Here is a 14,166-nt window from a genome sequence, read left to right on the forward strand (position 1 = left end):
CCTCTAGTTTGGTTCGTTTATCTGTTTGTTGAAACACGTGGAAATGAGAGAACAGACGTTAAAGTGAGCGAAGATGCTTCACTCGTTCAAAAGTTCACTGTTCTAATGTACACTGATCGCCATTTCACATTCAGTGAAAAGGCTTTTTTTCTTCTTTTTTTTTAGAAAAGTCCAAATTGACGTTTTTGTGGTAAATGGTCTGGTCTTCTCACCAGAACTTCTCTAAGTTCCTGCCTAATAAGATAAGTAAGACCTGCTGCTAAAAGCAACAAACTGAAATTTAAGGAATTCTGCTGCTTTTAGAAGCAGTCAGTTGGAGGTACTGCAGTGAGAATACTTGCTTTGAAACACTTTTTTCTTAACATTTTGAATTTGTTGTGGGTGGTCTGTTTAAGGCAGTGGGTCCTCGAGGGGCCGGCATCCTGCATGTTTTAGTTTTCTCCCTGGTTTAGCACACCTGGATGAAATGGTGACTCATTAGAGGCCTAACAGGAACACTGACATGCTGAAAAGATTGTTACTGGCATCAGGGAGAGAACTAGGAAGTGTAGGATGGCGGCCCTCGAGGACCGACTTTGGACACCCCTGGTTTAAGGGCTAATTACTTTATAAACCGAGTGAAGCATCTTCCGAAATAGAGCAGCTTTTCCCCCACGGTTTTTCTGACGTCACGCCACCCTCAGCTTTGCTTTACATTTGAAGCTTATAGCAGAACGGGATCAACTTTTCTCGCGAAACATTACAAAAACAGCGCGTGTGCTGTGCTAAATGGCTCAGATGAGGGCTGAAGGGACTGAACACGGTTCTCAGTCTGAATCCCAACAAAGCGACTCTTGTGAAGCTGCTTGGACCAGCTTGAAGGGACAAGCAGCGGAAGACCCCAAACGGGAACCGGGTGTCAACAACGAGGACAAACCAGCCAAGGACTGCGGCAGTAGTACGGCAGCGGGGCCCGGGCACAACCCGCCGCCCTTTCCCGACATGGACGGGGAAGGTACGTCTCCTCACAGCAAACCGGGCAACAACGATGTGGAATGTGGCTTTGAACTCGGCGAACCTGGAGAAAGCCCTGCGCAGGGGAGTCTAGCGAGCAGCACAGACTCCGCACAAGAGGGCTCGCGAGTGCTGAAAGCAGAACAAAGAGAAACGGAGAACGTGTGCAGCTCGGCGCCTCGCGGCGGCACAAAGCCCGCGGGGAAGGCCGAACACGCGGCCAGGAGGTGGGTCGGTGTGGAGTTGAACTCCATGGAAGGAGAACCGCTCAGCCGCATGGACTCCGAGGACAGGTTGGTAAAAGCCGGAGGAGGAGGCAGAAGGCCGCACACTTGAGTTTCAGAGAGGTGGTTTGGAGACACGACCACACGGTCCAAGTTCATCACCTAAAGTTTTTTATGGTGACGGTGTGTGGAGGAAACTCCAAATTATAAGAAATGATTTCTTAAGGATAATGATCTCGTAGTATCATAACGCTTACAGCGTACCATGTGAAGCACATGTGGTGATAACATTTACCATGTGATTACGCCTTTAAATCCGCAGTAACATCCTGCTCTTTGAACTAGTTTGAATTGATGTAGAAAGTAAGCAGCAGTCAAAACTCCGGAGAAAGTTCTTCTCAGAGCCAATCATAAGCAAGGTGAATATTTACAATGTCGTCTAGAAATGAATTGATATCTGAGAAAAACATCAGATTTTCTGAAATGTTCAAGTACAACTGAGAAAATCATAAGACAATTTGTCACTCATTTCAGAAAGTGAAGCTAGGGTCACTTTTTTTCTTGAAATTTTCATAACAGATTATGAAAATCCAATATTCAGTATCTCAGAACCAAACCGGATGTTTTAAACAGGTGAGCAGAAAGCCCAGGTTTGGATGGAGTTTCTCATCCTCGGTTTGACCCTTGAGCTAATCAAGAACAGTGGAGCAACCTTAAGGTTGGAATTGGAAAATTCAATTGTCTCAATACAGCGTGCCATAGATGCTGTTGTAGAATTTCCTGATGGATGGCTGTTATTGACTGGACTTGAAAAAGCCCAGTGGACCAGAACCAGCAGAGGACATCTGGAAACGTAACTCTGGCTACATGCAATGTGTGCCACTAAACTCTTCCTCCAGACTGGCACCTTGATTTCCAAATTCAATACAGAATTTATTTTCATCCAAAAAAGGGGCTTTGGACTCTAAGCAAGAGAAAATGAACAGAATTTTTCATTTTCAGAATGCTTCCCCAAACTTTTTAATGGACATTTTAATACCACACTTTTTCCCTCCACTCAGTTTTCCATAGCTGGTTGCTGTATGTACAGCACCATGTAAGGAACCAGCTTCTTCAGCAATGACTGTGGAGGCAGCCATTGAGAAACTTCAGCACTTTTAAGTGACAACATGAGTTTATTTTTCACAACATTCTAAATTTGCGTCTCTGCATTTTGGGTTTTTCTTATCTTGTAGCTATTATCAAAATTACAAGAATTAAGACTAAAGTGTAATGAATTTGTATCGGTTCCACTTTCTGAAATAAGTGACATAAAATTCAGAACTCTTTTGAAATGTACTTTATTTCTTGGGTTCCAAAAAATGAAGGAATTCATTATGAATGTGTGGACACAAGGTAGAGTTCAGCAGCATCGTGTTGGACCTGAACACATGGAACTAGGGTCTGTCCTGCAGCTATGCTGGAGAAAGAACCAAAACTTAAGCTCAGCTTTTTGGTTCCCCAAAAAGCTGAAATTACTGAACGAAACAACTTTAAGATGAAATGGAACTGAAGAAAAATCTGCTCCACACCCAATATCTGATTTGTCGGGTTCATCCTTCTTATGAATGCTACTTTTTGCTTTCAAAGAAAAGAGAATGTTCTTTGAAAGATCAACTTTCTGAAAAGACCCAGCAGATAGCAGTCATTAGTCTCTGATGTTTAGCTCAGGCCTGTTCAAGTTGACTGAACAGGCTAATGTGTTCCTGGAATAATGTTGAAAGCTAGCTGGTTAGCCTGCACTCTTATTTGCCATTGACCTTTAGAACAATAACTTCACTAGCTTAATAACAAAATGGCAGCTTCATGTCGTGAAAAGAAGAAATAAGTGATCAGCATGTTCATGTATCTTATCATTTTTGCAAGCTGACCAGGTCATGAATCAGTCAGGGGCTGATTGTTTCCAAAAGCTGAGCTAGTTTTTGATTGGTCAGATTACAGAATATTCATCATAAAGTCTTGATGATGTTGGGCAGTGAGAGGCCTTTTTTTTACTTGTCTTTCTTATGGAGTCATAATTACTGAACTGCAGCAGTTCCATTGTCAAGATCTGATGTTACTGTGGTCTGAGTGAAGAAACGGAACTGAGGTTTAATAGAAATGTGGCTAGTTAATGAAGTTGGTGTCGGTAATTGATTCCCCGCCCCAGGGGTTGGGGTTGGGGTTAGGGTTAGGGTTAGGGTTTGAATAGCCGTTTCATTTTTTGTCTTTTCCTTCAATAACATGAAATTGTTCATAGTTGTAAAACATTAATGTAGGATTAGCATTTCTTCACCTCTGTACGACACGATCATCTGAATCTGGATTGCATACACAGTCAATTGGGATTTGATTAATTTCCTGAACAGCAATTGTCGAGTGTGATTGCCTAGCATTGTTGCTAATGGATGCTATCCAAAACAACATGATGACATTTTTAGTTGAGATCATTCTTTGTTGCTTCTGTCATGGTTTCCTGTATCTGTTCCAGTTTCTGCTCCACCCTGATGGACATTGAGAGCACAGCATCCAGCGGTCGTTCCACTCCTGCCATGCTCAATGGTCACAGTGGGGGGGCAGCGGCCGTAGCAGGCTCTGGACCTGCTGTGAGCAAATCTCTGAGCTACACCTGCTGCTGGGATGACTGCCAGCTGCTGTTCTCCAGCAGCCCTGACCTGGCTGAGCACATCCGAGCTATGCATGTGGACGGACAGAGAGGAGGGGTCAGTCTCTGTGTATGTCTGTTTGACTTGGATGCTGCTGGTTCTGGTAGCTCACACCGTCAGCATTAGGGCAGTGCATAGCCCACCGTGTTTTCATGTTGAGAAGTTACCAAAAAGTGGCGGTCTGATCAGGCGCCATCATTTTTCCAAACTTACCTGTTTGTGTGTGAAGCAAACATCCAGTTCTAAACCGAGCTTAAGCTGTATGTTCTGTCACTGTTCCTGGTGTATACAAAACCTTAGCAAGTAAAGCCTGGTGGCCCGCCAGGCCTATAATACTGTCAGCAGTTTCCAATGAGAGAAATGAACCGTGCATTAAAGCTGGATAAAAAAATTGCCAACATTTTTGATCTGTATTGACTGTAATCATGATTTACTTCCAGATTAAGTTTAGTTTTGAAGGTACTTTCTGTTTCAATACAATAAACAATGTTTACATTGTCACTTATTTTTGTCATTATTTAGCCAAAATCAGTTTTCACTTTGCTGTGTTTTTTTTGTAAATTGTTTTTTTTAATATGGCCAAATGTTGTTGATCATAATTAGGGGTGCACCGATTAACAGGCCCCCATTTCGTTTGTCCTGGAGATACTAAATATCAACCACTGAGCGGTTTGACTGGCAGACCCACCAACTGTGTGACATTCTTGCTACATTTCAGAAAAAAATCAGTATTGGCCAAAATTGTAATTGCTACATCAAGTTTTTAAATTTCAATTTTTTCAGTTTTCCATTTGATTGTTTCCACGTCTGTCATTGGTGCAGCCAGCTGGCTGTTTGGTTTCATTAACCCTGGTAGAACATGACAGCTGTTCATCTGAATGCTGACCACAGCATGCAGTGATTGTTGGTGCACAGCTGCATGTTTCAACATGGTGTTGCTTCAGACTCTGACCAATGCTGACTGCCGCAGCTCTCTGTGACCCAGGTGTTTGTGTGCCTGTGGAAGAACTGCAAGGTGTACAACACTCCGTCCACCAGTCAGAGCTGGCTGCAGAGACACATGCTGACCCACAGCGGAGACAAGCCCTTCAAGGTAACATCACACACCTGCCTCTTCCACATCAGGTTAATGTTCCCGCTCCAACTAACTGTCCATTCTCTTGCAGTGTGTGGTTGGCGGCTGCAATGCCACCTTTGCCTCACAGGGGGGGCTGGCACGCCATGTCCCCACACACTTTAGTTCTCAAGGTTCTTCCAAAACATCCAGTCAAGGCAAAGTGAAGGAGGAATCTCCATCCAAGGCTGGTCTGATAAAGAGGAGGAAACTCAGGAACAAATATAGACGCTCACTGCGTATGTTTGATACACACATGATTATGAATTCAGTCTCATAGCTGAATCTCTCACAGTGAGATTCTTCACCTGTTTCCAGCTCGACCTCATGACTTCTTTGATGCACAAACCATGGAGGCCATCCGGCATCGAGCCATATGTCTCAACCTGGCGACACACATTGAGAGTCAGGGCAACGGGCACAGTGTGGTCTTCCACAGCACGGTTGGTTCTCTCTCTGTCTCAGAGCAGGGAACCACAGCATGAACCCACCTCTGCTCTCTTTTGGTTTCCAGGTGATAGCCAGGAGGAAAGAGGATTCTGGGAAAGTGAAGGTGCTGCTGCACTGGACTCCTGAAGACATGTAAGTCCTGAGCCTCAACTTCCTGAAACTCCACTGTTCTCATAACTGGTTATTTTAGCAGTTGTCTGTCAGTTTCCACTCAGTGACGTTAAAGTGTTCCTGTGTGCATCAGACTGCCTGACGTCTGGGTGAATGAGGGCGACAGACTGCAGCTGAAGACCAAGGTGGTTCATCTGTCCAAGCTGCCCACAGACACCGCTGTCCTTCTGGCCCCCAACATTTACAGGCAAGGGTTAACATGTAATTACATAGCAAAAAACAAACATTGAAAATAATTTTTCACAATCTTTTTGGGTGCCTGTTTTTCTCCACAGGATGTTCTTCTGATGAACTCGACTTTGCTGAGGGGAAGACGTTTCTGCTCAGCTCCATGTGAAGTTTCCTCCTCTTCATCCAAGAGGATCTTAGGAATTTAGAAACTTGTCTCCTTGGCTTTTTTTGGCCACCAGTATTATTATTAGGTGCAGTTTGTAGAAAGCATGTTGCTTGGTTTAGGTAACACAGCTAGGGTGAAAAACAAATGAACTGCATCTGTAGAGAGAGGCAGTTGTAAATATACAAGATTTGTAATATATTTTTATACACTTTTTGTACTCCCATGTAGCTGTTCTGCAAATGTTTTTAATAAAAGTCTGAAAATGAGTGCATGTTCTTTACATTCAAATAACAGCCAGTGGCTCCCTGTACTGCAGCTGTAGAGAGATGAAGCTGCTCGGCTCCTGGTACCGCTACCTTGATGTAGGTCGGGTTCTACGGAGTGCCACGAGACCCCAAATGTTTTCCTCTGCATTAAAACTGGCAACGCCCGTTTGATTTGTAATTCAGAAGTATTTTGGGTGTTTGGCCTGTCCAACTGGGACAGAGTTCCTGGGGAAGACTAAGCACAAACTGACCTCAGAACACCTGGGTTGACCATCAGTGACCTGATCAAAACAGCTGTGTGAAGCTGTCAAAAAATCCAGCAAATATGGTAAGAGTGGTTAGTGCTCCGTTTGTGCCGTTAAAACTGTCGTTTGTGCAGCTTTCCCTTATGAGATATTAAAAGTTATTATTTTGGCCGATGACGTCACCAGCCGCCCCCATTTTGCTCCAGACATCAACATTTTTGCTGTTACGTCGCCGCCACCAATGTGGACCACAATGTTACGGTGGCCGACAGGTGAAAATGCGCAGCAACAGAAAACATGCAAACAAAAAAGACGCACAAATGAAATGCAGCAAACAAAAAGTGCTGAAAACCGGAAGTGCTCCAGACCACTAGGGGGAGTCTAACAAACAGCTGTGTCCCAATTTAGGCTCTGCATCCTTTAAAGCGGGTGTTCAGAAAAGCGGCAATGGCGGCAAAATTATTTTATACAATGTTTTCAGGCGAGAATGTAGATGTATAGATCTGAAATATCTGCTCCGTTCATCAATAAATAGCAATAAATTGTTCTTGAAAAAATCACTTAATTCCAATATTGCTCCAACGTTTTTGGACCTGTCTGCATTAACAGCAGCTCCCCTCGCCTGCTGTCAGCTGGCCGGGAGCTCCATGTTTGGTACACCGAGAGAAAACGCATGTCTCCCGGCAAATAGTTTTAAAAACTCCCGATAGTTTTTCCCTATGAGTGGATGCTGGGCGCTGCGCTGCAAGAGAGGAGCGGCTGTCAGCTGGAAAGAATCAGCCGTGACTGATTAGTTTTTCAAGAACAATCTAAAACACGACTTAAGCGGTTAATAAATAACTTTTCATATTGTTTCTGAACTCTTTGTGCTTTACTACAGCAGATGAGCAACATGTCGATCTCGGCTTTAGGTGACAAACTGAACGCAGCCAGGACGCTGAGACCAGCACGTCCTCTTCTGACGGGCTTAAAACGTTAGTAACTTTATTAAAGAACAAAAAACATCGACAAAACATGTTCATATTAATGACCCAACAGCAATAATCTCAGTGATTATTGTTTCAACAAGGTGTTGCACAATTCTGTGCGTTTCGGTTCCATTACCAAAATAACTAGCAGAGCAGGAGTTAAAATGAACTAATCAACCACCGCTGTGTTCAGGGAGCTTATTAATGATCGCAAAATAAATATCAAGCCTGAAAACCTGATGACGGACTGAATGTTTTTAACGTAATATCTGGTCGGCATGTGGAGCGCAGGAGGTTGCCATGGCAACGGCTGTGCTTAAATGACAGACAGAGTAAAAAGGTAGGAGTGGCTTAGAGTTGATCACCTGTTCAGGTTGTTTTCCTTTGCTGTGGCTCATCACAGCTGCTGTAGTTTCTGAACTTTCAATAAGCGACAAACTTGGACTAATTACCTCGTTCTTTGTGACTATACGTCATTTACAACAAACATCAAACACGGTAAATATGTTTCATTAAGTCTCTAACAAACAAATGGCTTCTATTGCCACAAAATTATTAAAATTATTTAATTAKCTAATAAAAAAAATAGTTTGGTGCTGTCGGGCTCAGAGTCTGAGAGGCTTTTCCTTTATCCAACAATTTTGTTTTATGTCTCTTATTTAGTAGAAACATTGATATTTAATGAGATTTTCTCCAAAATAACCTTTTTCAACCTTTATAGCTCCACTGTTGAAAATGAGGCTCTAACATTCACAAATGACAGTGAAATAAAATCCAGTCCAACATCTGGTTTGAGGTGATTCCTCTGGAACCTTTTGGAGGAAAAATATCCCAACTTCAGAAGATGAGCTTTAACCTAACAGAGCTCTGTGGTTCCTCCTGTCAGTATGAGAGTCAGGGTGAGGAGGCGCCATGTTAGGAAGAGAAGTGGAAGCTGCAGGATCTTCAGAACAAACAGGTCATGATGCTGGGCTACTGATTATCCCTCTGTCTGGACACAGGATCAATAGAACCAGTTTAAAAACTAAAATGAATGGTTATATGCCAGACATGTAAAACTGGGATGCACTCCATGCCATGATGTTCAGAGTTTAGGTCTCATGGCATCTCATGGTGTCAACATTGCAGCCAGTGGGCTGAAGGAAATACAGCTTTATTTTAAAGAACTACCAGCTTTTATCGCTTCGCAAAAAAATTAATCAGCACAGAAACTCCAAAGCACACAAAGAAGCAATATATACATATGCAATACATGCAATTTATTTATTTATTTTTGTCATCGTACCCCCAAGAATTCAAATCTACTTTCACCTCTGAGTGGAGGTGAAACAATAGCTGTAAAAAGTTTTGGTTCCCTAAAGTATTTAATTTATTCCTGAGCAAATGGGTTTGACTGATTAAAGCTAAACCTTGCTGCATTTCTTTTGTTTGTGTCTCTTTTTTTGTTTGCTGCATTTCATTTGTGCGCGTCTTTTTGGGGGGTTTGCCTGTTTTCTCTGTTGTTGCGCATTTGCAGCTGTCGGCCACCGTACAATGTCACCCAGGGATTATATTATACAAATGACTAAATCTGATTTTACTTTATTTGGTGCTTTCAGAGTTTAAGAATCATCCGATCACATTCACCCAATTGGGGGACAATTAATTTCACCTGCTGCTGGCTGCAGACTGTACTTGCTGTTTTAGTTCTTCATTGGTTGTCTTCCAACATTCCTGTCACGTAAGTCTCGTTTTTGGTGTTTTTATGCAACTGATGTTGCTGTATTTTTGTAGAAAACGGACTATAAGTCGTGGCATAATTAATACAGTTAGAGTAAGATTCACCCTAATTTGGTGAATGTGAATCACTTTTATATATTTTCCAACTCAGTTGAAATTTGTCTCAAATTTCAATTGAGTTGGAAAATATATAAAAGTGATTTTTAATCAAATTTTGTGCTTTATTCATAGGACCTATACATATAGTTGCAAGTCTGACTGCTATTATAGATCCCGCACAGCATCACATCGATCTAGGATCTTTCATACATAGACATGAATACGTAGAGGCCTCATGGAGCGGGCCGGCCCGTTGCTGCGATACGTAACAGCGTCCGCCATGTTGGATGTGGAATATGTGCCAGTAGCTAATACAGGTAAATGGACCGAACTTCACAAAGTGCCGTTCTACAAAGTATTTTAAGTTAATTCCTGTCATTGACACATTTTCTCACACACATTAATATATTTGGCAATCAAAGAAATGACTAAAGACAGTTTCTAACTTTTGATGTGATTATTTGTTTTGGGGCATTTGTGAATAAAGAGCACAATGTTTTATTTGATAGAAATGATTCTGATCATTTTTATATTGATTTCATGAACAGACAAACTTTTAGTGTTTTATTAAAGAATATATTTACATACTTTCATAATTTAATGTACATTTAACGTTTCAAGACAACAAATAATTTTCCTGTATTTTTTTATACATTATTGAGAAATGACTTTTGATTTATAAATCAGTCATTGTCAAACATTAAACTACATATTTTTCTTAGTTTTTTCTAGAGAATCAATATTTATTACAGTTTGTCAACTCTGCTATTGACAGCAAAGAGTGAAGATAATTCTAACAGAGTAAATTATTTTTATTTCATTACATAAGCTACATTGTTACACTAATACTTCAGATAGAGATATTTAAGCTTCACACAGAAAGTGAAAGAATAAAACATGTATTTCTTATACTGGAACACTGGTCACAGTCTGCTGGTCACACTGGGAGAACTCAATGACTTCTGAGACGTCCTGGTTCACAGGCTAAAGCCAAGAAGAAAAGAGAAATGATCCATAATGAAATAGAAAATACATAAATGTTTCCTTCACATTCATAAAAAGMCATTTTCAGCATGTTGGGCTCTGACTCGTAGCATCTTTATAGCTAAATACTGACATGGTGAAGCTGAGCTGGAAACAGACTGAAGACCAGCAGCTCCAGCTCTGATCCTGACTGACCTTTCCTCACTAAATCCTCTGGTTTTTAACTAACTTCTCCTCTAACAGCCGTTTCTCATCAGCTCTCTCTCATTAGAAAACAGTATGAAAACATTAGCTGCTATGCTAACARTCAGCGGTTATTTCGGGCCAATTTAGCTACATAGGAAATATTTTCCGAATGAATCCAGTTTGTTTCGTAAAACGGCTGAAACACACAGCACAGAACTGCTGCCACACAGAAGATGGCGGACGCTCCATGAGGCGTCTACGTATTGATGTCTATGCTTTCATAGACCAGAAAAGATGATATGCTGACCGACTCTGACGTCATAATTGGTTGCCGGAAGTCCTACTGTATTGACAGTGAAAGATGGCAGGGTTACTAAAGAAGGTACGTGTAGAGGTCATGTTTCTTTTAGTTTATTAGGGATGAAGTCAGCGGGTGAAACCCAGTAGAATATCAGGCGTGAGATGATGACTCGGCAGCTGCTGCTGTGCGAACGAGCCGTGAGCTTAAGAAGCTTCTCAAGCTAGCATTACTCAGACAGACAGACAGACAGACAGACAGACAGGTTATCCTAACCTATATTGAAGCATCTATCAATCTATCTGGTTCTTTCTCCAGATGCATCACAGCTAGAAGCTCTATGATGCAGGTGGGGGAAAAGCGCTGACGGTGCTAAAAAGGTTGAAGAAGTTTGATCTATCAAACTTCTATGAATAACTAATCGAACAATAAATGGACAGGTTACATTTCTATTTGATAGAAAACTTTTATATCAGGGAAATTGAAATTTGTCGCGTTTGTTTTATTAACGGCCACATAAATAATAATTAAAAAACTTCAGTTTGAATTGAGTTCACTTAACATTCTGAATCATAATACACCTGCATTTTCCCTGTTCTTTCTAGACTAAACACTTTCCTTTATTGTACTTAGACGAAAATACTCAACCTGGAGGACTCCTGGGCTCAGCTTGCCCAATAGTCTGATTTTAGATGTTTGTTCTTTTACTCGCTGCTTAGTGAAAGTTTACCTGATTGGAGGAGATAGTGGGAGTTAGTGGGTTTGTAGAACCTGAACTTACAGCATCTCTCCTTTCCTTTCCAGACCACCGGCCTCGTTGGCCTCGCTGTCTCCCAGAATCCTCATGAGGTGAGCAGGTAACAGTTTGTAATTTCCCAGCTGAAGCTAGTCACTCGAAGATTTTCCTCTTTCTCAGCGTCTACGGATTCTTTACGCAAAGATCTTGGCATCACTGCAGACCATGCCACAGGACGCCGCATACAGGAAGTACACAGAGCAGCTGGTTAACGAGCGCTTGGACCATGTGAAAACGGTCAGCAGACCAAGTTCACCATGTCACCCAGCGATTATTCAATTTAAAGCTGAAGCTTTGATTTGCTTTCTGCTGACAGGAGCCAGATGTTGGGAAGCTAGAGAAGAAAATAAATGGCGGACAGATTGAAGAAGTCGTCTTCCAGGTAGGAAACAGGAGAAACTGACAGCAAAAAATGCTGGTTGTTCCAGACTGTTGGTTCAAACCAAATATTGGTTTCAACATGTCAAAGAAGCAGGACTGAAACTCAAAGCTTGAAAAGAAACAAGGCAGAAAAGCTATCGGAATGATCAACACAGCAAATCTTTTCCTCTGGAAAGGTTAGGATGCTGCACACAGGAAGTAAGACCATGTGAAAAACATTCTTGATCTTATTTGTGGTTGAAACAGAAGAAAAATGGATACTGGAACTCCAGCCAGTGTCTGATGAGACTGCAGTTTGCTGCAGCACATGTTGATCAGCGAAATCCTGAACCAAATGTTTTGATTTGGTTTATAATTCTGGAAATGTTTTGTTTGCTCTACTTGTCTTTTTAAATCCAGCATGTATGAGTGATGAATCAGATACTAGACCTGTATAATGTTATCGATTCTACGATATTTATCCATTTTTTATTTAACCCCTCAAAGTATCGATTTTCCATCCGCAAATATGGACATTAAATCCTACAAGTACTGAAACAGTTACAAGTAATTAATGAAATGAAACGGATAAATTCCATTATCTAAGTGAATAAGACAAGTTTTTTTTTCCTGCATAACCAAATACACTAAGCTACACAATTAACATTTCATTAACAAAGCAAATGTATAACAAAACATTTATTACACCATCAGTTCAATTACTTTAATTCAAGTCTATGGAACAGTCAAAATATCACCAAAATCACTCTGTCCCTCTAAAATCTTTCAAAAATTTGTAAAAATGTATTGAATCGTACTGCTGGCTGAAGGTTTTTATTAGATATCGTATCGTGAGAATAGTGTATTGCTACTGCTTTAACAGATAGTCTTCTAATTTTGTATCACAGGGAGTATTTAAAAGGTTTTTAGGACACAAGGAGCAAAAGTGGAATAATTTACAATCATGAGATGACAGTCAGAACAAGCGCCGCTTAGAAATGTTGCAGGAGGAACGTTGTTCCTTGGTGGAGGAACAATGGAGCATTCAGTGGGTTTTAAGGCAGCAGCAAACTAAGATTGTTGCTCTGCTGATGGATCATGTTCTGTGTTGCAGGCGGAGTGTGAGCTGAGTCTGTCCAGGAAGATGGCTGACTGGAAACCATGGGAGCCACTGGTGGAGGAGCCTCCACCCAACCAGTGGAAGTGGCCCATCTGAAATGAGTTAATGTGTCATTCTGTTGCTGTGTGTGAGACGTGCTTCTAATAAAGAAAATGCTCAAAGAAACATTAGTTCCTTTATTCTTAAAGTTAACTCAGTGTTGTACATGGAAACATCAGTGCCTGTTCCTGCACAGGATCCAGCAAATGTATATGACATGCAGTAACATTAAGAAGTTCTGATTCTGACAGCAGCACCACTGCTGGCTCCTTCAGGCTTTGGGCCCCTGAGCAGCACTGGTGGCCCTCTGTAACAGCTGCAGCATGATGGGATAGATGGAAGCAAACTCTTTTCCCTGCCGAGCTCTCACCAACTGCACGTAGGCCTCCAGGGCCCCCCTGAGGAGAGGACACACACACACAACACTTGGTCTTCTAATACCATTATTAGAGTTAAATGTCTTCTAATTGATGGGAGCAGAGGAGTTAGTGACTGACTGCACCTGCAACCTGGCAAAGGACTATTAGAGTAAAACTGTTATTGTGGGGTGGGGCGTCCGGCGGGTTTTCAGTCAGATCCAGTTGAGGATTACCAATGGCAGCGTGCACACAGCATCTCTTGGAAATCAGACAAGTTGTATAAAAGGTGAATTTGTTGGAAATTTGTAGAGAATTTGACCAGAGGAGCTTCTCACTGGTTCCTCTGGAAAACTGCCAGAACAAGTTCAGTTTGGACTTAAACAGTGAATGAATTGGAACATTTAAACAGAAAAAGAGTTCTAAAATCCAGACTGTTACAGAGTGAGGAGGAACTCTGAGTGTGGACTGAAGTGCCTCCTGTACTTCCACAAACTACTAAAGTCAAATGATGACCACAAGAGGTCATCACGGCCCACAAATACAACCCTAGTGAGACTGAAAAGGTGAATGGTGGAAGAAGAGAGGAGCCCACCTGATGAGGGCGAGTCTGTCTCTCTCAGAGGGGTGATCATCCAGCCACTGGGAATAACGTGCAATGGACCACTCTGCTCTCTGTGGAGGGGCAAGCAAAGTTCTGGATCATCCCAAACTATGTATGTGCGTGCGTGTGTGTGTGTGTGTGTGTGTGTGTGTG

The 14,166-nt window shown here is 41.8% G+C and overlaps 3 protein-coding genes across 10 annotated transcripts in view; 2 read left to right on the forward strand and 1 right to left on the reverse strand.

Annotated features, from left to right (window-relative positions):
- The first annotated feature begins 539 nt into the window (after positions 1-539).
- On the forward strand, positions 540-6,240 carry LOC103459571 (zinc finger protein aebp2). 2 transcript variants are annotated; one of them, XM_008401224.2, is made up of 8 exons: positions 540-1,286; positions 3,727-3,958; positions 4,872-4,994; positions 5,068-5,254; positions 5,334-5,458; positions 5,530-5,597; positions 5,710-5,823; positions 5,912-6,240. In XM_008401224.2, the coding sequence occupies exons 1-8, from the start codon at positions 769-771 to the stop codon at positions 5,922-5,924; spliced, it is 1,380 nt and encodes a 459-aa protein (XP_008399446.1). In that variant the 5' UTR covers positions 540-768; the 3' UTR covers positions 5,925-6,240. The 2 variants fall into 2 exon arrangements, with proteins under 2 accessions (XP_008399446.1, XP_008399447.1); XM_008401225.1 differs by having other exon boundaries at positions 541-1,286; positions 4,887-4,994.
- Positions 6,241-10,729: 4,489 nt separating this feature from the next.
- ndufa5 (NADH:ubiquinone oxidoreductase subunit A5) lies at positions 10,730-13,179 on the forward strand. Of its 2 annotated transcripts, none has more exons than XM_008401215.2 (5): positions 10,730-10,822; positions 11,543-11,587; positions 11,655-11,771; positions 11,851-11,916; positions 13,009-13,179. In XM_008401215.2, exons 1-5 carry the CDS (start codon positions 10,802-10,804, stop codon positions 13,108-13,110), a joined length of 351 nt encoding a protein of 116 aa, XP_008399437.1. In that variant the 5' UTR covers positions 10,730-10,801; the 3' UTR covers positions 13,111-13,179. The 2 variants fall into 2 exon arrangements, with proteins under 2 accessions (XP_008399437.1, XP_008399438.1); XM_008401216.2 differs by lacking the exon at positions 10,730-10,822 and adding an exon at positions 10,875-11,087.
- Positions 13,177-14,166, reverse strand: part of cog5 (component of oligomeric golgi complex 5) — a 91,406-nt gene continuing 90,416 nt past the window's right edge. For 5 of the 6 annotated variants that reach the window (XM_008401223.1, XM_008401222.1, XM_008401221.1 and 2 more), the window contains 2 exons: positions 14,005-14,084; positions 13,177-13,451 (listed from right to left, as the gene is read on the reverse strand). In XM_008401223.1, coding sequence (XP_008399445.1) covers positions 13,325-13,451; positions 14,005-14,084 — 207 coding nt within the window. In that variant the 3' untranslated portion in view covers positions 13,177-13,324. Of the gene's footprint in view, positions 13,452-14,004 lie in introns of those variants that run through there. The other variant, XM_017302851.1, reaches the window with a different exon arrangement.

Source organism: Poecilia reticulata, linkage group LG23 (genome assembly GCF_000633615.1).
Source record: "Poecilia reticulata strain Guanapo linkage group LG23, Guppy_female_1.0+MT, whole genome shotgun sequence".
Classification (NCBI taxonomy): Eukaryota; Metazoa; Chordata; class Actinopteri; order Cyprinodontiformes; family Poeciliidae; genus Poecilia; species Poecilia reticulata.

What these genes read in the sequence shown, in the direction of transcription:
- ndufa5 (XM_008401215.2), top strand. Translation starts at nt 10,802, where the DNA reads ATGGCAGGGTTACTAAAGAAG. An exon ending in TGGCAGGGTTACTAAAGAAG is followed by an intron (nt 10,823 to 11,542) that starts GTACGTGTAGAG and finishes TTTCCTTTCCAG; the next exon opens with ACCACCGGCCTCGTTGGCCT. An exon ending in TTGAAGAAGTCGTCTTCCAG is followed by an intron (nt 11,917 to 13,008) that starts GTAGGAAACAGG and finishes TCTGTGTTGCAG; the next exon opens with GCGGAGTGTGAGCTGAGTCT.
- LOC103459571 (XM_008401224.2), top strand. Translation starts at nt 769, where the DNA reads ATGGCTCAGATGAGGGCTGAAGGGACTGAACACGGTTCTCAGTCTGAA. An exon ending in CAAATATAGACGCTCACTGC is followed by an intron (nt 5,255 to 5,333) that starts GTATGTTTGATA and finishes ACCTGTTTCCAG; the next exon opens with CTCGACCTCATGACTTCTTT. An exon ending in CACTGGACTCCTGAAGACAT is followed by an intron (nt 5,598 to 5,709) that starts GTAAGTCCTGAG and finishes TGTGTGCATCAG; the next exon opens with ACTGCCTGACGTCTGGGTGA.